At 41.4% G+C, this 20,535-nt stretch overlaps 1 protein-coding gene across 8 annotated transcripts in view; it reads right to left on the bottom strand.

Moving 5' to 3' along the window:
* Positions 1–20,535, bottom strand: part of ZFHX4 (zinc finger homeobox 4) — a 207,229-nt gene that overhangs the window by 3,867 nt on the left and 182,827 nt on the right. For 5 of the 8 annotated variants that reach the window (XM_043483293.1, XM_043483291.1, XM_043483294.1 and 2 more), the window contains exons 7-11: positions 16,438–16,580; positions 16,017–16,217; positions 15,358–15,475; positions 9,094–14,502; positions 1–398 (exon numbers count right to left, since the gene is read on the bottom strand). The exon at positions 1–398 is cut by the window's left edge and continues 3,867 nt beyond it. In XM_043483293.1, the coding sequence (XP_043339228.1) occupies positions 1–398; positions 9,094–14,502; positions 15,358–15,475; positions 16,017–16,217; positions 16,438–16,580 (6,269 nt within the window). The remainder of the gene's footprint in view (positions 399–9,093; positions 14,503–15,357; positions 15,476–16,016; positions 16,218–16,437; positions 16,581–20,535) is intronic. The other 3 variants (XM_043483295.1, XM_043483296.1, XM_043483298.1) reach the window with 1 other exon arrangement.

The following is a 20,535-nucleotide window of genomic DNA, read 5'->3' as shown; positions in this document are numbered from 1 at the left end:
GAAGGACGCGGGGTCGCCGGCGATCGCGTTCTGTAAAGCCTGCAGCTGAGAAGGGTCCACAGGCGTGTCGCCCACGACTTTGCCCAACACTGAAAGAGCAGACGAGATCTTCTCCTCTTTTTTGGGGTGTTTTTCTGGTTTTGTGGCCTCGAGTTCCTCCTCTTTGATTTTTTTGACCTTGTTTGGCTTCGTCGGCTTTTTCTCAGAGTCTTTGTTCTGCGGCTCGGTCTGCTGTCCGGACAGAGAGGGTGGCGGCGGCGGTGGAGGCGGCGGAGGGGGTGGCGGAGGCGCTGGAGTCTGCAGCAGAGGTTTGGCGGGGGCGCTGCTGAGAGACAGGGCAGGAGACGAAGTAGCTGAAGGAGGAAACCCAAGCATGCCTGCACCCGGCGGCGTTAACGCTGCAAAAGGATAACAGAGAGACGCCCACGGTCAGTGCCCGGAGCCACACGGATGCTCAACCCCTAGACAGCCCTGGAGAACATTAGTGACACGCACCAGGAACGGCCAAGGGCACCGGGTTTTCTGTCTTCCTCTCCTTTTTCCTATTTAGTTTCAGACCCCCACCGTTAACTCCCAGAAATGGAATCTACGCAGTTGTGTGTGTTAGTTGCTCAGTCATGTCCAACTCTTCGCAACCCCATGGACTGGAGCCTGGCTGTCCACGGAATTCTCCAGGCAAGAATATTGGAGTGGGTAGCCGTTCCCTTCTCCAGGGGAATCTTCCCAACCCTGACATGGAACCCAGGTCTCCCGCACTGCAGGCCCATTCTTTACCACTGTCTGAGCTACCAGGGAAACCCTCTACTTAGTTGAGCAAGATTTTACTCAGAGAACAAAATGCTCGACAGTGGGCTAGGAGAAAACAATAATGACAACAACAACCTGGTGAACCCGTGGGTCCTTCTAACTGATACACTTTGCAAGACCCCTCCTTCATTTTAACCAATTTTTACTGTACCTCTGGGAAGGTAGACCCACTTGTCCTTCACTGGAGCAGTCTAACAATGACCACATTCACTAAAAATAATCAGCTATCACTAAAAAATGAATTTCATTTTGTTTTTTCTGCCTAACTTCTGATAGAAAAATACCTTTGCATCGGATAAAGAAGGCAGTAGTAAATGCCTGCTGAAGATACCAAATAACAGCTAGCAGTGACATTAAGCTCTTCTTCACTAGGACAGAGCGTGGTTAGGCCTGATTTCATTGTTCAGGGTACAGGGTAAGCTACTCACTCATTACTCCCTATTATGACACTTTGGCCAACAGTACTTGATAGGAATTGCATGTGTCAACACACAGCTTTATCACTACCCCTCCACCCCATCGCCTTCCCCCAGTGGCCAAACATGCTTCTTCCAGGTTTACTTGTAGTAGGAATAAATGATTCTCATATCATTAGAGAAGGAGAACTAAATGCTCAGTAGGCAGACACATGTGGGGTAGAGTGTGACTTGAAATGGAAGAGATCTTTGCTGGATTTCAAGCATGCAGTCTAAGGTAGTGGCTGGTAAAAGCCTATCTCAAAGCCAGTTTTAGGCTCTGGATAGTTGGGTGAAAAACTAAAAGACAACTCAAGGTAGAAATGGGAACTGTAAAAGTCTGTGCCTTTCCTGACTCTGTTTTTTTAGAGGCAAATACAGTTGGTTGCAAGAGGAACAGACTGGAAGCCTAATTGGGTTGTGGTTTGTTCTTCAATGAAGGAAGGCTCACTACCAAATGATCCAGATAAGGGCCATGATGGAGGTCTGATGGGCTGATGGAAGAAATAACTAGGAGAAGGTGAATGAAGTTGCAGTGTGTAGCTGCGGGGAAAACTCTTTTTTAAATATTGGCTAGTCTTCTATGCTAAATGCAACATTTGGGTGTTAAAAAAAAAGAAAAATAACTGACACAAAAAGTGACACACATTTCTTTAGCTAGAAAAAGAACTTTAACTTTTTAATTGGCCTTTACCCAGCTGAGAAACCTTGTCTAAGGCTTAGCATTCAAGATACTCTCAAGTCCTCAACATCATTCTCAACCTGACCCCAATCATTATCATATTACTGTCAATTAGCCTATCTTATTACTGGCTGCTCTTCTTTTCAACCTCACCACACCCAATTTTTCTCTGACCTGCCTGCTTTGAAATCATTTCTGTAGTTGTATTATTAACAGTATCTAAGGAATTTTCATCATGTTAGGGAATAGTCTTCCAATATCCTCAATGGTAAGTGGGGACAGATGCTAAAAATTCCATTTTTTTAAAGTAAGTAAATGGAGTCCTAGTATGGTAAAGTGAGTTGACAGAAAGAAATCTACAACTCAATGGTAGATGTGGGAGTGGGGAAACTAAATTTTATAGCTGTCACTCAAATTCAGCTTCCTGTCAAATAGAATCTATTTCCAATATTAAACAATTGGAATATTGAAAATGAAAGAAAATAATCCTTGAAACTAGTAACACTGTGTTTCCAGGAGAAACTGATAGCAAATATCCACATTTCACAGCAGAATGGCTGACACATTCAAAATAAATTTAAATGAAATTGGCTTAAGATTTGCAGGGCTATGGTAGGAATAATGAGTTATTAATAATTCCTGGATATTTAATCCAATTTAATATGATAGACTTAGATTCTATGGGACTTAGACACAGACCAAGAGAAAGCTGCGAAAGATGGGGTTGCTTTTGGGGCCCAAACCCACAACTCCCTTGCCTTTTCCTACATTGTGATGCCTGGTGTCTTAATCTTTCCACTTGTCTCTCTGTAAAATTTTATTAACAAGAAAAAACACAAAAAACAAAAGATATGAATAAACCCATGTCTGAAAAGGATCAATATATACTAGATTAGATAATTTGAAACTTTTTTTTGCTATGATATTCTGATTTCATGATATTCTCAGCGATTTTCCACTTAACAGAGGGTAGTGTATTAATTCAAAAGAATTAATCCCTGATTCACAGAGTTTCAGGCATGAATGATTTGAGTGGAAGAAGCTTTATGGAGGACAGAAGATCCTTCCTTGTACTGTTAGAATGATATTAGGTTGGTAGCCAGCCTCTTTTGCCTACTCATAATGCCAATCTTAGTTTTGGGTCAAGAACATCTAGACTTCATACTCAATAATTATCCCTCTACTGCCTAACTGCTTTCCTTCCTAAATCTAAGGAAACTGCTGGCTTACCTATCTCTCTGACATGAGACTTTAAGACAAGAGAAATTTTAAGGAACTAAGACTTTAAAAAATCGCAGTGGTAGTTAGAAAGCAAGTAGATCGATATTTGTTGACTCAGGCTTTCCTATCAGATGGGGTCTACAAATTCTTGTCTAGAGGTCATATAACAAAGTAATGAAAATTTTTAGAAGACTGCAGTAGGAATCTTAACTACTATAGTCAAAGACTATCTAGGATTTTTAGAAATTCAACATCTTGAGGAGTAAGCTGAGTTAAACAATTAGCTAAGCAAAATTTTTAGTAAATGAGATACAGACTAAGGATAATGAATAATGTACATCAGGTCTACTACTAAAAGACATACACTTGTAGAAGTTCACAATAAAAAATTCCGTAGTCAACTGATGTATGAAAACCAGATTTAGAAGAGAAAAACTGAACACCAATCACGATGCAGAATAAGTGGTGGTAATTACAAAAGATGGGGCTTCCCTGGTGGCTCAGTGGGAAAGAATCCTCCTGCTAATGCAGGAGATGCAGGTTCCATCCCTGAGTCAGGAAGAGTCCCCTAGTGAAGGACAGGGCAACCCACTCTAGTATTCTTGCCTGGGAAATCCCATGGACAGAAAAGCCTGGTGGGCTACAGTCCATGGGGTCGCACACAACTTAGCGACTGACAACAACAGTTATACAACATACATTCTTTCCTGTTCCCTAACTCCTGGTCCAATTCTCTGAAATTTCACTGAGAGATTAAAGTTTTCCTACAGATGATCTCCTATTACCGTGATTTTGTTTAGTTTTGTTTTCCCAAAACTGCTAGAGTGTGTTGGTCGCTCAGTTGTATCTGACTCTTTGTGAACCCAAAGACTGTAACTGGCCAGGCTCCTCTGTCCATATAATTTTCCAGGCAAGAATACTGGAGTGGGTACCCATTTCCTTCTCTGGGCATCTTCCGGACCCAGGGATCAAACCCAGGTCTCCTGCACTGCAGGTGGATTCTTTACCATCTGAGCCCCCAGTGAAGTCTGAAACTGCTGTCTATGCCCCCAAAGTAATGCTTTTTGGAAGAAAATGCCTGTCTCCCCATGAACATAGCATAGATTTAGTGCTTTTTCCCCAAGTTGCTTTGATCTAGGTCTCCCAGAGGAAAAATTTATTCTTGAGGTGAAAAATAACACTTATGATGTACATGGGCCAAAGACAATTGTGCTAAAATTATTAAATACTTACTCTTATCTAGATTTACCCAAAAAATGCTAGTATATTACACTGAGGTATGAGAAAAATGCAAAGGCATGTTCTAAAGTTCCATTTAAGGGAACCGGGTTAGTCAGTATTTCCAGAGACTAATGGAACATATAAAAATTAGACACATAAAAAGAATCAGACACTGCTTAAAACAATAAAGTAAATATGTTAAAAATAGAAAATCAAGTTATTTTCCTATTCTTCTTGAGGAAAAAGCCAAAAGAAGCTAACCTCCTAAAGGATAAAATGTGAAAGTTTTCTAATTTTTTCCAGGTGTACAGGCATATGATTTTCTATTACTATTTTCCCTTTTTGCATATGATCATGATAGAAAAAGACAAATGTGGAAAAATTTTTTAGCAGAAAATAATTCATTTTGTTAAAAACTAAGTAGTAGTAAGTAGTGATCCTAAACATGTTTTTGTTTAGTCACTAAGTTGTGTCTAACTGTTCTGCAACCTTGTGGACTGTAGCCTGCTGGACCACTCTGTCTATGAGATTTCTCAGGCAAGAATACTGGAGTGGGTTGCCATTTCCTCCTCCAGTGGATCTTCCCAACCCAGGGATCAAACCCATGTCTCCTGCTTGGCAGGCAGATTCTTTACCACTGAGCCACTTGGGAAGCCCGATATTGAACACAGGCCTCAGTCATTGTTCAGGAAGCAGGCTCACATGTTGGATATTACTCTTCAAAGGGTCTTCCTTGTGATCTTGAAAGACCAAATAATTTGGAAATTAAGATAAAAAAGTTTTATGAGAATTAATGCTGCTAAAACAATAAGAATTCCATCCAAAAAAGAACAAAATGGGTATTTAAAATCAGGAAATTTGGAGGTTGATAAATGCTAAACTGAATATGTACATTTCAAGTAAGTCAGTTTGCGGGTGCAGCCGTTGTAATCAGACTTATTACTTATTTTATGGCTGATCTCATTCAATGAAGCACTTTTTAGTGATTTTCTTAGGAACAAAATCTTAAAATGGGCCCAAGGTGAACACATCGTATTATCAAAATTTATTCATAAAAAAAAAAATTTATTCATATGAATAATAAACTGTTAGAAGAGCCCAGCGCATGTGAGAGATACAGGAATATTCTGCTTATGAAGTAATTTTCTTCTTTTATTTCACCTAGCTGGTATACCTATTTCTTTCACAGAGCATAGGAGATACTTGTTTGATGAAATGGAATCCAGTAGGAAGATGCTGATAGTGAGATGGAGAGTCACAGCTCTACTCCATGAGATAATTAAAATATTCAGCAGTACCCACCACAGATCAATTAACCTAAAAAAGATGTGAGCTGGAAGTGCGGGAATTCAGGCTCTCAGATGAGATCCTGCTGGTAACTGTGCTGTGCTAATGTTTAAACTCCATCAAAAACAAACAACTAATTCAAGAGAAATTGCAAATTCTAGTAGGTATGTTCATGGACCTTTTCTCTATATAACACTCTCGTCTGTTTTGGTCCATGATTTAATCATAAGAGCCGATACATGGTACCTTTGGTACCTGAAGCATTTAAAAACTTCAGCTGCATGTAACAAATTCTGGTAAATTCTCTTTTCATTTTTATTGTATTTTCTAATTTTTCCTTGTTATGGCTACTTAGATACACCCATCATTTAAAAGTCAACATTTAATTTCCAAGTTCATGGCATTTTTAATGTACCTTTGATATTAACTTCCCACTTTGATATTAATTTCTCATTTAAATGCTTTCTTCTCTGCACTCGCCCTCTCTGTTTTTTGAGTCTTCTAACTTTATTGAGACTTTCAATGGCTAAGTCAAAGATCTCCCTTGGTAAATTGTACTTGAAAATATGTGTGTCATTTTCAAATCTTTTTATATTGACTTCTAACATAATTCCACAATGATAAGAGAACAGACTCTGTATGATTTTTTTTTTTTTAGACTCTGTATGATTTTAATACCTTTAGACCATGAAAGTTTTGTCCTTGTTTTATATCCCTGGATATATTCCAGTGTCTCCTAGCTTATAGTCTGCTGCTGCTGCTGCTGCTAAGTCGCTTCAATCATGTCCAACGCTGTGCGACCCCATAGACGGCAGCCCACCAGGCCCTGCTGTCCCTGGGATTCTCCAGGAAAGAACACTGGAGTGGGTTGCCATTTCCTTCTCCAATGCATGAAAGTGAAAAGTGAAAGTGAAGACGCTCAGTCCTGTCCGACTCTTAGCAACCTCATGAACTGCAGCCTACCGGGCTCCTCCATCCATGGGATTTTCCAGGCAAGAGTGCTGGAATGGGTTGCCATTGCCTTCTCCAAGTTTATCGTCTATGGGAACTTGAATAGAATTTGTATCCTACCGTTGTGTGAAAATTGTATAAACCTTAATTATGTTGAACTGGTTCATGGTGTTTTTCAGGTCTACTATATCCTACTTTTCTATATATTCAGTCTACTAATTTTTGAGAGTTTGATATTGAAACATCAACTGAAAATCTTAATTTATCTACTTAAAAATAATTGTAATATATAGTGGAACTATATATAACTTTATTCTGTATTTTCCAAGTCTCTTGTAAATGTGTTATATTTTATAATTTAAAAAAAGAGAGAGAGAGAGAAAAAAAAAACAGTGCTCATCAACAAGGGCCTGCCTCTAACATCTTTCCACAACTCTGATAGTTTTGCCAATCCATATTTCAGAAGAATGATATAAATTATATTTATGGTGGTAGAATGAGGAGAAAGGTTAGGTTGTTTAAGTATTTCATAAACATATTCTCTCCTCTCCCTCCTGGCTTTCTCTTGCACAGGCCCTCTGGCTACTAGTTTCAGAGTGACAAAGGAGAAAGGCAGTCAGTGAAGGACTCATTGTCTAAGCAAAGGCCTTCTGATCCGGTGGAGAGAAAAACAAGACGTCCTGATCACCACTTAGGAGGGTGACCACAGGATCATCCATCAAAGCCGACTTGCAGATTAAAGGCACACATACTTGAACTGTTCTTAGCCCATTATAAATACCAAATTTTATTCTATTTTACATAATTTTCAAATTTATATGTGTTCATGGAGTTTTTCCACATTAGACATTATGTGGAAAAGCTCTATTTTACATAACTGATCATAGTAGTTTTTCCATGTAAGACATTTTTCTAGATATTGGTTAATAATCACAGTGATATATAAAGTGAGACTAGAAGGCTAATACATTCAGATGCAAAACAATTAGCCATTGCATTATTCTTTAACTATATTTGACTTAATTGAAAGGTACAGACAAACACATAATTGTAGCTCTAATATTTAAGGCCCTAAGAATATTCAGATAATTAAGCCCAAGTACGTTCCGTACCCATAGGTGGACAGTGGAAAGTAACTGGTGCTATGGTTAAAGAAAAGGACCTTGAATGAATTTTCTGGGTAGAACTCTTTGTATTTGGAGATTCACTCTGCTTCTCTCTAAAGCCAACAAGTCTTTCTGGACAAGGAACCAGCTGAGTTAGCTGTGGCCAAGAGGTCACCTGACACCACTGTTTTTATGTCTCCCAAACTAAAAATGGGAATATTTTCCAAAGTCACATTAAAATGAAAATTGCCATCAGAGGATGAAATTGAAAGGTTTGAAATTTATGTAAAAAGTCTAATTTGGAAAATGGGAAAAAAAAAAAAAAAAAAAAGCCTTCCTATCATGTTTTGGAAACTTCCCAGATGTATTTGTTCATTCTAGATGTCTCTTTGGAATGTCATAATTTCCTTGTTAAAAAAAAAAAAATACTGTTAATTTGGAAAATAAAACTTAGCTTAAAAAGAAACTAGAATCTTTTTTTTTCTTAGTTTGTGTAAGGTACCACTTTTGTTATATGTGTGGCTACGTGAATGCCTGTAACACTTCATACATTTTTTTTTCAATAACTAGATACCTATACTTATTCACAGAATCTAAACTGTACAAACTGCATTTGTCATGATAAGCAATGAATTGGAGTCATCATCTAGGAGTGCCTCAAGCAGTTGCCATTTTGTTCTGTCTTGATTATAAATCTAGGCTAGTGGTGGTGGTAGAAAGATATGAAGTACTATTAATGTATTTTTAAGGTTGTAAATATACTGAAACAATAAGAAACAAAATGAATGCTACTAAAAGGAAAATTGTACAAATTATCATAGAAGTGAATTCTTAGTAATTAAATTTTACGTATCTGTTTTACTACCTGCTAGGTATAATGGAGAGGCATTCCTGTGGCTAGAAGGCTCTTAGCTTTTGAACTTCCTGTCATTTAAGGAGGAAAAAAGACCCAAAACAGTACAAACACCAAAAAAAAAAAATCAGTATTCCTTGGAAAAACATAAATTAAGATGCCAATGAATGCTTTAATACTTTACTTTCTTAATATGTATAACAAATTTCATGTCACAGGTCTGTGCTGAAATGCCATTTGAAATTAAAAAAGGAATGTTTCTGAGATATAATGATATAAATAGCGTATTTCTGAGACTCTCATCTACCTGTAATCTACCTTTTTCTGCACATGTTTGGGGTGGTGTACTGCTTGGTTATTAACTATGGCCACTGAAATATATATTCCAAATAACTTAATGGTTTCACTTACTGAAATAAAGAGATCCGATATACCCCTATTCTTGGTTACATGTCATTGGCTGACTAATATCACTTAATTCATTAGACGACTCTCCTTGACATGACTTACTGTTTGAATTTTGTGGAAATCCGGGCAAGGAGGATGGACCGTTCATTCCAGGGAGAAGGACTGGGGGGAGGCCCGGGAGTCCTGGGTAGGCTGCGGGCAGACTGATGCCGTGGAGGGAGCTGCTGTCCATCATGCTTGGCTGCTGCACTGCTAAGCCCAGCACGTCTGAAGCTTTCTTTATGCGGTCAAGTTCTTGCTGAGCCATCAGCTGTCTAACGGTCGTGGGAGCCAAGTAATCTTTCTCCCGATCAAGCTGACTCCCAACGGTCTCCCTCACTTTGGAAATGTGCTGTTTGGAGAAAATGTGATCTCTGATGGACAAGCGGGCAGAGTACTTCACCCCACAGAGGGTACACTCTGGTTTGGCGCCTTCCGTTCCACTTTGATTGATCATGAAAGGCTTCCCTATGTTAATTTTAAATTTCTTTTCCTTTGCCCTTGCATTCTGGAACCACACCTGGACCACACGTTTGGGCAAACCGATCTCATTCCCTAGCATCTCACATTCTTGCATGGTTGGAGTTCGGTAGTCACTGAAGCAAGCCTTGAGAACCTTGAGTTGGAGATTGCTCATCTGGGTTCTGAAACGCTTGTGACCTGGTCGGTCGTTGCTTTTGGATTTGAAAGGATTGCTGGAGCCGAATGGATTTGGCGAACTGGGGTCAGCTATGCTAGACGTTTCACTGCGGTCGGCATTGTCATCGGGGTCATCCGTGATATAAAAGCTTTGGTCATGGTCACCATCTTTATCACTGAAAGGTATCGAAGGGCTCGTGAGAGAGAAGAGAAACTTCTCATCACAGACCTCCGTGGTGGGGGTGGTCGCTGTTTTCGGCAAAGCGTCGAGAGTTTTGCCCTCTTTAGGAGACAAAACTGGCTTCACCTCTCCGGAACTCCCCGTGGTACTTTCCATTTCTGCGTTCCCCTCGTCTCCGGTGGTGGCGTCACTGATCGCTGTATTAATGGACGAAGTCTCATCAAAATCAGTTTTATTTTGATCATACCCAGCCTCAGCAGGAGGGGCGTTTAAATTCTCTACATCCTCAGAACATTCTGCTTTGAAGGAAGAAGGGCTTAAGAGATTCTTCGGCGACAGTTCTGCCGTCTTGCTAACAGGTGTCGACACTGTAGAAGCCAACTCATTCTCACTCGAGAGATCGATTTTCGTTAATGGCAAAGATGGATAATCAAAATAAATGTATTTCTGCGGGCTATCTCCGCCATCTTCGGCGGATATTAAAGGGCTTGGAGGCAAGCTGTAACCTGCCTGCTTGCCTTCATTCCAGTGCCGGGAGCGAATGTGGCTTTCTAAAGCTGACTTGGCTTTGAACAGGGCTCGGCAGAAAGGACAGCGTTTATGCGATTGTGCTGGACCCACGGCCCGGAACTGGCCTTTTCTTTCTCGCGCTCTTGTATTCTGGAACCAGACCTGCACGACCCTTTTCTTCAGCCCCACTTCCCGCGCGATGTGATCGAGCATTTTCCGGGTGGGGTTGGAATCCAGTAGGTATTTTTCATAGAGAATTTCCAGTTGTTCCGGAGTGATGGTGGTCCTCAAGCGCTTATCACGGTGTTGGTCCTCCCCACTGTTCCCACCTTCCTTCTCACTGCAGTTGTTCTCTTCCTTCTCATCCAGTTTCCTCTTAAGGGAAGCGGCCACGGTGGCCGGGGCTGCGGGATGGGAGGAAGCCGTCTGCGGGGGCATCTGTGTGAGAGGACCACCCAGCAGCTGTCCGGTCATCAGGGAATTGTTGGGGTCGAATATCATGTAGGGCATGTCCATGGGCCGCTCCAGGAACGGGGAGTGAAGGAACTGGTTCTGAGCAGCCAGGAAGTGCATGTGTTGATGCTCCTGCCAGAGCTCCAAGGTAGGGAAGGCAACGGTACACTGATCACATTGGTACTGCAGTAACTGTGGAGGTAGACTGTTCTGGAGAGAAGTCATGGAAATCTGCAGCGGACTGGAAGGGACGGGGGTCTGAGAAGCCGAGGGAGGTCGTCCCAGGAGTTGGGGCGGTTTGGGTGGCAGGGGCTGAGCGGCTGAGGCCGGCGGTGGCGGTGGCGGGTCCGAGGAAGAAGATGCTGTCGGCAGGGCTGGTTTGGTGCCTGGAGGGTGGGGCGAGGGGTCACCCGACTTTGGCTTTTCTGTGGGATACTCGGGCTTTGGAGACGTCTTTTCCGGTTCCGGTTTGGGTGACGGGATCAGGGGGGTGCTGGTCCCAGAAGCAGAGCCCCCCGCAGGGGCAGGAGCGGTTTTGGCTGCTTCGGTCTGGCCAGGCACTGTGCAATGCTTATACACCACCTGATCCGTGGCGTCCATGGAGTCTTCGGTTTGGCTCTCATCTTGGGCGTCATCGTCTTCATCCTTGTAACACTGCTTTTTCTGATGCGTGATCAAGTCGAAGATCCTGGGGAAAACCACACTGCACTTTTTACACTGGTATTGCATGTTGCTCGTTCGGATGTACCGTTCATTTGTGAGTTCTCTTTTTTCGTTGTCTTTTGTCTCTGTTTGATTCTCATAACTCTTCCGCGCCTTCTGCCGAGCATTCTGGAACCAGACAACGATAACCCGGGTGGGGAGATTGAGAACGGTGGAAAGTTGTTCGATTTCATCATCTTTTGGGTAAGCGTTAGTGTCAAAAAAGTCTTGAAGAACCCGAAGCTGGTAGTCAGTAAACCTGGTCCTGGAAGACCTTTTACTGAAGGATGTGTCTGATTTGTAATGTTCTAGGGAGGAGGGCTGGGGGTCCATTCTGATATCTTCCAAAACCGTTATGGGAGGGTTACTGAAGTTGTAGGGCGAATCCTTATTTCTCTGCCGCTCCTTAAAAAGCGTGTTTCGAAACCAGTGCTTGATAACCTTCTGCGAGAGGCCAGACTTCTCCGCCATCTCCTGGATCTGTTCTTCACTCGGAGAATTGTTGATGTCGAAGTAAGCCCTCAGGATTTTCAGCTGATCGTCCGTAATTCTCGTCCTCGGGCGTTTGAACTGCGAATGCCTCAGGAAGTTGGGATCCAAGCCGAGCTGTTGCTGGCAGAGCTGAGTGAGGTCCGCCGAGAGCGTGTCCATCGGAGGCAGCTGCAGGGCGAGCTGGGGCGGGAGGGCGGGATGTTGCACCGACTGCATCATGATGGACGGAAAGAGGGGAAGATCCAGGGATACTGGGAGCTGGACCTGCGGGGGTGCGGAAGCGGGTGGGGGCGGGGGAGGCGGTGGAGGGGGTGGGGGCGGGGGCGGGGGCGGCGGGGGAGTGGGCGCTGGGGCCTGGAGAGGGGTGGAGACCGCGGGGGGCAGTTTCACCGGCCCCAAGGAAGGAGGCTGCGGAGGAGCAGGAGGCAAGGGAGGCGGTGGAGGTGGGGGAGGCGGTGTTTCCGGAGAAGATGGAGAAATGGGATAAAGCTTGTCATAGGCCTCCCTGTACTGACGGGCAAATTTTTCTAGCGCTCCATACGGAAAAAACTGGCCGTGGACGTGCTCCTGGTGACTCTTGAGAATGAGAACGTTGGAGAACAACTTCCCACACGTCCCGCATTCCAACTTCTCCGTGCTTTCGCCTTCCCCACTCTTGCCCTTCTTCTGTACCTTCTGCCTGTTCTCGTTGTACTGAATGACCAGTTCAAAACCGAAGTTTTCCAGTAAGGCTTTGGCTGCGTTTCCTCGGGCCCCTGAAGCGATGCGCGGCGGCGGGATAGAAGGTTCCGAGGACTTCGGCTTCTTCCCGAGGTCTTTGCTTTCTCTGAGCCCTTCGCCTTCACTTACACATTCTTGCTTTGGCTTGTCTTGCTTCTCGGCCATCTCTTCTGCCTCCTTGTAAGAGGGCACGTCCTTCACGATGGGGCAGTCGGCACTGGCCACGGTGGTTTGCTCTTGTTTCAGTAACTTGCTGGCCTGCTGCTGCGGCTGCTGCTGCGGCTGTGGCTGCGGCTTTTGGGAGGGCAGGTGGGGCTGTGTGGCCTGATACTGCTGTGCTTGCTGCTGGAGAATCTGCAGTTGAGTTTGGCCAACGTGATGTTGGCTTTGAATCTGCTGCTTCAAATCTTCAAGCAGGGACCCGGCCATTCCCGTCATGCCCGGCATGCCAAAGGCTGCAGAGCCTGGCAAGCCTAGATCCGGCCCCAAACTGAACTCCGTCCCGGGGATGTAGAAGGGAAAGAGAAACTGCGGCTGCTGAAACTGCAGCAGCGCTTCTGGGGTCATAGGAAAATGGGGCAAAAACGCGGGGTTGAGAAACTGAGGCTGAAAGAAGGCCGCCTGCTGTTGCAATTCGTGCTGCAGCTGCATCTGAATCTGTGCTGGTGACTGCGGTGGGTGATGGGCAGGTTGAGCAGAGATCAATTCCGGAGTTTGCTTTTTATTTAATTCTTTGGCATCTAAGTGGGTATCTTTGCTGCCTACTGCTGCTAAACTAATGGAATCTAACATCCCTTGGCTGGGACTGTTAACGCTGGCTGCCACTCCGTGCCCGCCGGGTGCATGGCCACCGCCGGGCTCCAGCTTCGCCGCCCTCGCCTTCGTCTGATGGAGCACAGACCTCATGTGGATTTCCAAGGTTGAGCTTTGGCTGTACGCAACGTTGCAGATGCTGCACTTGTAGGGTTTGTTATCTGGGCTGTTGTTGGTTTCTTGAGGGACAGGGCTGGAGGCTTCCTGCAAAACCTTTTTCAACTTGTGCAGGTGAGACACTGAGTTATAATGGACCAGGAGAATGTTCTTCTGGGTGAACGACTCTTTACACACGGTACACTTATATGGGCGAGATGGATCGAGGAATTTTTCCATCGTAAAATTTGGCCCTTTTCTAAAAGGTAAGGTCCGCTTTGGTTCAGAGCCCATGTCATCTGGAATAGAACTACTGTCACTGCCCACAGGACTTGACTTCCCTTCATGGTCCACCTCGTACTCTCTCTCCATCTCCTGCTCTAGGGCATGGTCCTCCTGGGCCATAGGTTCACTCTCTGCCCACAGTTCCCCATTCACGGGCAAGGAGGCATAGAGCTGTTGAAGTTCGGCTTCACTCAGTTCGGGGTGGCCTGCTTCCAAGTGTTTTTTTAAAGCCTGGAATGTACGGAAACTACGCTGGCAGAGGTTACACATAGTGGCGGCCCGAATCGCATGATACTGGGAATGTATCTGAAGCTTCTGCATAGTCTTAAAAGCCAAGCTACAGTGGTTACAGCGATACTTGTAAACGTGGCGGTCTGAGACAGAGAGCGGTTGCCTTTTCTGCTGTTCACTTAACTGATCTTGCAGTGTGTCGGAGATTTTCAAATCCTTACTGCTATTTTTATTCCATTCCGACACTTCTGTGGCTTCTTTAGTTGGTTTCTGCTCCTCACTCTTTATCTCCACGCTAGCCTTTGAATCATCGAGACCCGCCATACTTTTGTCATCCATCGGACTGTCACCTGTGTGAAGAAAGCATAAACAGAACTTAGAGGAAGGAAGTCTACAGATTAAATGCCAATGAATGTTGTCATGCAGCAGCCTCTGAAGGGCTTTCCTGGTGACTCAGTCAGTAAAGAATCTGCCTGCTAATGCAAGAGATCGAGGGTTTGATCCCTGGGCTGGGAAGACTCCCTGGAGAAGGAAATGGCAACCCATTCCAGTATTCTTGCCTAGAGAATCCCATGGACAGGGGATCCTGGTGAGCTACAGTCCTTGGGGTCGCAATGAGTCAGACATGACTTGGCGACTAAACCACCACCACCATTGTTAAGGAGGAACCTCCAAAGACATCACCCCTGACCTCAAAGAATTTCAGCATGGGAAGAAAATAAGTCAGAGTTAGCATGCTACCAGCAGTGTGATAGCAAGGGTTATAACCAGTGTTCAGGAATTAGAACCCACAAAATATTCCTGGTCAGTGGTATTTAGGTCCCCCAAGAACAGTTTAGGCTTCCCAGGTCAATCTGGTAAAGAATCTGCCTGTCGAGAAGATCCCCTGGAGAAGAAAATGAAAACCCACTTGCCTGGGAAACTCCATGGACAGAGGAGCCTGGTGAGCCACAGTCCATGGGGTCACAAAAGAATCAGATATGACTTAGCAACTCAAGAGCAACAATAACAACAAAGGGTCATTTACAGATAACCAGATAGTAGATATGCCTTGGAAATAATGGTTTTTGGAAATGTGTGTGTTTTTTTTTTCCTTTGTGCATCTCAAAAACATAAAATCTTTGATCATAATGATGCTAGATCAGCAACATGAATAAAAAGCCCAGAGTGTGTCTGGCACAGATCCTGGTCATAGGCTGGCATACCTGAATATTTCCCAGCCCCCTCAGCTGTGATGACTGCAGATGTGTCCCTCTCTGACTTCTCAGAGGCGGCTGCTGGCAGTAGCAAGCTGTTGGGCATCATAACATCAGGGACAGGCACCTGTGAAAACCAAAGGGGTTCATGACAAAGGTACCCCAGACATCATGGACTCCATCACATTTTACCCCAGACCGTTGTGTACCCCAGTTATATTTTCCAACCAAAGCAGGGACATTCTGTGACTCTTATAGGTCAATGCTCTCCTTTCAAATTTCAGATCAATGCTGTGGCAATGCTGTATTTTTCTTTACTTTTCTTTCTTTAAAAAATAAGTTTGAAGGTTTCCGTAGCCCAGAAATGATAGCCAAGCAAAGATAAAACTCCTAGTGCCCACAGGAATCATTTGCTTAACACTATAGGTATGAGAATAAGGCTGCAAAATCTGTGTTGTTGAATCAGCTATGCCTTGTATCACACCTGGGGTTTATTCCCCAGTCACAGGAGAAATAAATGGGCCTTTACTTGTGATTTCTACAACACGGTCAGCAAGAGTTTGTCACCACCAGAAGAAATACATTTCTGTCACACAATACTGACAGATTTTATGTTGACACCTTCACAGAGATTATGGCACGCATGCGTCAACATTTGTTAGCCTTACTGTCATGAGCAGCTTCTCCACGCAATCCGGAGACACACTGTGCAGATGTGTTAGATGAAGCTGGAGGTGCATCTTGTTGCTAAGGACGTCCTGGCAGAGGGGACAGCAGATGACCGGCTGTACTGAGTGTTGTGACAAGACGTGCATCTGGATACGACTTTGGTCCCTACTATTGTAGTTACAATAAGGACACTGATAGAACTGGAAAATATCGAATAAACATGACTCCTATTAGTTAACGGCTGTTGATGACTTTGGAGCATTAGAAGTCAGACCAAGAGTTAATGACCTTGCCAATTACAGTGTCTACATACATTTCAACAGCATGGAATGGTTTGGGGGCTCTACAATGATCAAGGGCAACAGTTTTTAAAAAAAAAAAGTTTACCCAGCAAAGGGAGAAAAAGAGAAAAATACAAACCATGTGTACCTGTTCGTGACAGAATTTATTGTCCTCTGTAGGCTTTGATCTTTTTGTTGACACATCTTCTTCTTTTGCCAGCAGGAGTGGCTGGGTTCCCCCTGCCACACTGACTTTTAGCTCCTTTTCTGGTGTGATTACTCCTGATTCCCCAAAAGAGAATAGAACATCTCGATCTTAAAAGACTGACAATGTCAAACTCAGAAAAAGGATGTCTTTTGCATAGCTTTAAGTCCATTGAATCACCAAAAGGAGGGACAAGCACTTGTAAATGATGCTAATCTCAAAAGGCAAAAACACACTTCTTTTTGTCCACTGACCAAGTGGACTTTATGTGTTTTAAAATGTACTTCTGTCTCCTGTTTAGATAACCCTCAGTGACCATGAAAGATTCATCAATGACACATGCCCTCTGCTGTCTCAATATACCTTTATCACATTAAAGCAAATCTATTCCCATTCACAAATGCTAACTTAGAAAATAATTATTTTTGGAACTGTTTCATTACCTATCTTTTTTTTCTAAAATTCTGGGACACTAAAAACACTTCAAAATTCTGAGAAGGGCTGACAAGTTATAATTCACAAATGAAACCAATGCTTTTATGTGGTGAATATAGGATTTTAAAATTATACACTATGTATACACCGCTGCTTTTTTGTGATTTATCCTTGGCTTTAGATGTTTCAGCAGTTGGCTGTGCATATGACATTGTAGTCCAAATCAAGAAGACAATTGTTTTATGAGGTTAATCTGAATATCCCGTGTTAAAGACGGTTTAAAATTTTGCCTAGATGAGCAATGTAATGTATAGAAGGCTCACACACATCAAAGGATAGAGTGTGATTCTAATTTCCCAATCTAACAGAAAATTCTTTCCAGCATCAATTTTCCCGATAATCTCCTCTGTGAGGCTGGATATTACAGCGACATTGGGTAGGCATGTCACATACATCTCACGACAAACACAAAACCTCATTTACCAGCCATTCCAATCTCATCATAGCACGGCATCATCTGACCTTTTTTCTGCTGTTTATTATGAGTATTTCTAATTTTAACTTTCAATTTTCACCATCTTCCAGTCAATTTGCAACTAAATTATTTCCAGGGTGAGGACACTATCACTGGACAACTGGGTGCAAATACATCTTGAAATGCAATGAAGCTAAACCATTGATTGCTATCAGACCCCGCGTAAATATAGAGTCTAGGCGTAATCTGATTGTATGCTGTGCATGAAGATTTATCTTGATTTTTTTTTCCAATCCACATACGGTTCATATAAATGAACAAATTACACTTTATTGCAAAATAACCCAGTTTTAATTTAAAAATAAGGTCAAGGATGTTATGAAAACAACGTAAAAATGAAGCCCAAAATAGATTATTTTTCTCTCCTGGATGGAGATGCATGTTTTATACCATATAAATAATTTTAGGAATTTTTGAATTCTGAAAGAAATTTGAAAGTAAGTCTGACTCTAAGGAGACCGAAATTAAAATAGAACTTAAATGACATAATGACAATAATGTTATTCCATTGAGGTCTGTGAAAGGTATAGAATTAGTGCTACATTTTCAAACAAATTGCACTGAGACTTATTTCTATTGATAGATTTACAAACACTAGATTTTATTTGAATTGGTACATTTGTCTTATATATACAGATATATTAGAGAAACTTAGATTCTTTCTAGATATTTGAAAATATAATTTACTGTAATTATATTTGAATGATTTAAATCCGAGATAAACTAAAGAATTTTATCATACTGATTAAACAATATCCAAGTATTTCATCTCCAAAGATATCTCAAAACCAAGAACATTATAATTAATGCTGGTATCAAAAATTTTTTTTCTTCTAAAAGGAAAATTCTCAAAGCATAATATATTTTGTGCTATCATTTTAAAAGTGTTAAAAACAAATACAAGAAAACAATGTGATATATAAGGTTGGCAAATAAAACTGACTGCTTAAGGTGTCAGATCAAGTTGTATAAAAATGATTGTCATTTAAATCAGCGAGTGTCTATCAGTTGCTTTTTTCCTGTGAGACTGGAAATTTTTTCTTTTAAAGTTCCCTAATAATGAGGAAGAATATGCTTTCTTAAGAGAATAATACTATGTCATAGGCCCTTATCAATTCTTTTGTGTACATGGTAGAATCTGACATGACCAAATAATAGGTTGGTCCAATTCCATATGCTATCAAAGACTGTCACACAGAAGGTAAAAGAGAATTTCCATAATTCTTGTTGCTTACAGGTTTTAGGAATATCAGAAAGAATAAACTTCCGGAAACTTCTAAATCTATTAAATGTTAGCTATGGCCTTATTTTTATAAGCATATATCTTCTAATGTTAGTACTGTAAAGGATCAGAAAAACTGATTTCAAGGCTTGAAACATTTTACCAAGACTGTACATTGGTGTAAGTATTTGATATAATTAATTCATATTATTTTTAATGTATATTCACATTATCAAGAATATAATTGCTTTTGAATTTAGGGACATTTATGCTGCCGCAAGAAAAGAGTTAAGTTTTAGGGTCACTATTTCATAGCCATTATGGTAACTGCTGGATATAGTATTCTACCCTATATATGTGTCAGCTTCAATATTTTTTGGCTAATTAAGTTAATTAAACCATGATCTTAATGTAAGCTAGGGGCTCCCTAAAGACCATTTTATTTTAAATTGAGAAGAAGTTATAAAATCTAGACCCCCAAACTCTAGCTAGGCACCTCCAAAATACATGCTACTGATAAGAAGCAGCAGCAGAGAATGTTAAGATGCAACAGCATATGACAAAAACAGACTCTTGAAGCTAAAACAGGACATCATGATTATCTGCAAAAATGAGGGACCTTATATTTTATGCATGTATGCCTTTTCTACCCAAAGGGGTACCACCTCAGGTATTACTGCCTCCCTGGTGAATTATAGGAAATCAAATCTGGGGTCTTTTTCTGAATTGTTCTATTCTAGAAATATATTAAATAAAGGCTAATTACTTTTAGGAAGGTTTTAAGTTTTCTGACTACTCATAGTTTATGTCTACAACTTTACTTGAAATGAACATTGTTTTGTTACCAAAATTTTGAAATGAGATCATAATTCATTTTGTGTTATTAAGGCCATCACAATATCTTCAAAGAAAATGTCATTTTAATGTACTTTTAACTAAAAAAATGAAGTCTAATTGCAAATAAACACTGCCAAATAGATGAGTCAATGATTATCTGTCAGTTATGGGATTATTTAACTTGCATGAGATTGCTAATATAAAAATGACATAATTCACTTCAATTCAGATGCCGCCTACTTAATAAATTTTCAATCCCTAAAATACAGAAGGTTGTAAAATGGTTTATGTTCATAACAACTGAGGAAAATCCAATAACATATATGTATTCAAAGCAAATCTTGAAAAAAAATACAACAAAATGCTGGGTTATTACTTATGAATCAATGTATTTGATAAAGTTTGAATACTGTAAAACTTGGATATAACACAAGATGTTATTCAACTCCAAATAAGCCTAAATTATAATTACTGGTACAGTATTCTTTCTAATGAGACTAGAATGAAAGGATAATTTTAATTGCAGTAATGAAGGTTAATTTCCATCTTTCCTCATGTTTACTCCCTTATTAAAAAGCGGTCCCCTTAGCCATGGCAGAGACATATTACATTTTCAATGCAAATGTATTAATCTGGATAAACTCTATATTAATTCTTGTAGTGCACAGAGCTATAATTTGGATTATAATTAATCTAAAGTGGCACTAGATTTAAATGACAATATAAATGAGGCATTAGGAGGCTTTTCTATTATGAATGAATATTCAACAAATATAACTTGCATATTGCCAAGTCTCATTTTGAAAGCTCCCGTCCTAGAGATTAATGTCAGCAACAGAGTACAACAGCTTATACAAACACCTTCTTCCTAACATGTGTTAATTCCTTCCTGTCTAAAAAATTCTGTGTTAAAGTGAGGTCACACTGTTTTCCCATCTAGCACATTCAGATAGTGATTAACATATAAATTTGCCAGGATTTTTGACATTTATAATTGACATCA

The sequence above is a fragment of the Cervus canadensis genome, chromosome 12 (genome assembly GCF_019320065.1).
Source record: "Cervus canadensis isolate Bull #8, Minnesota chromosome 12, ASM1932006v1, whole genome shotgun sequence".
In the NCBI taxonomy this organism is placed as follows: Eukaryota; Metazoa; Chordata; class Mammalia; order Artiodactyla; family Cervidae; genus Cervus; species Cervus canadensis.
This window is presented reverse-complemented; position numbering and strand designations above follow the sequence as displayed.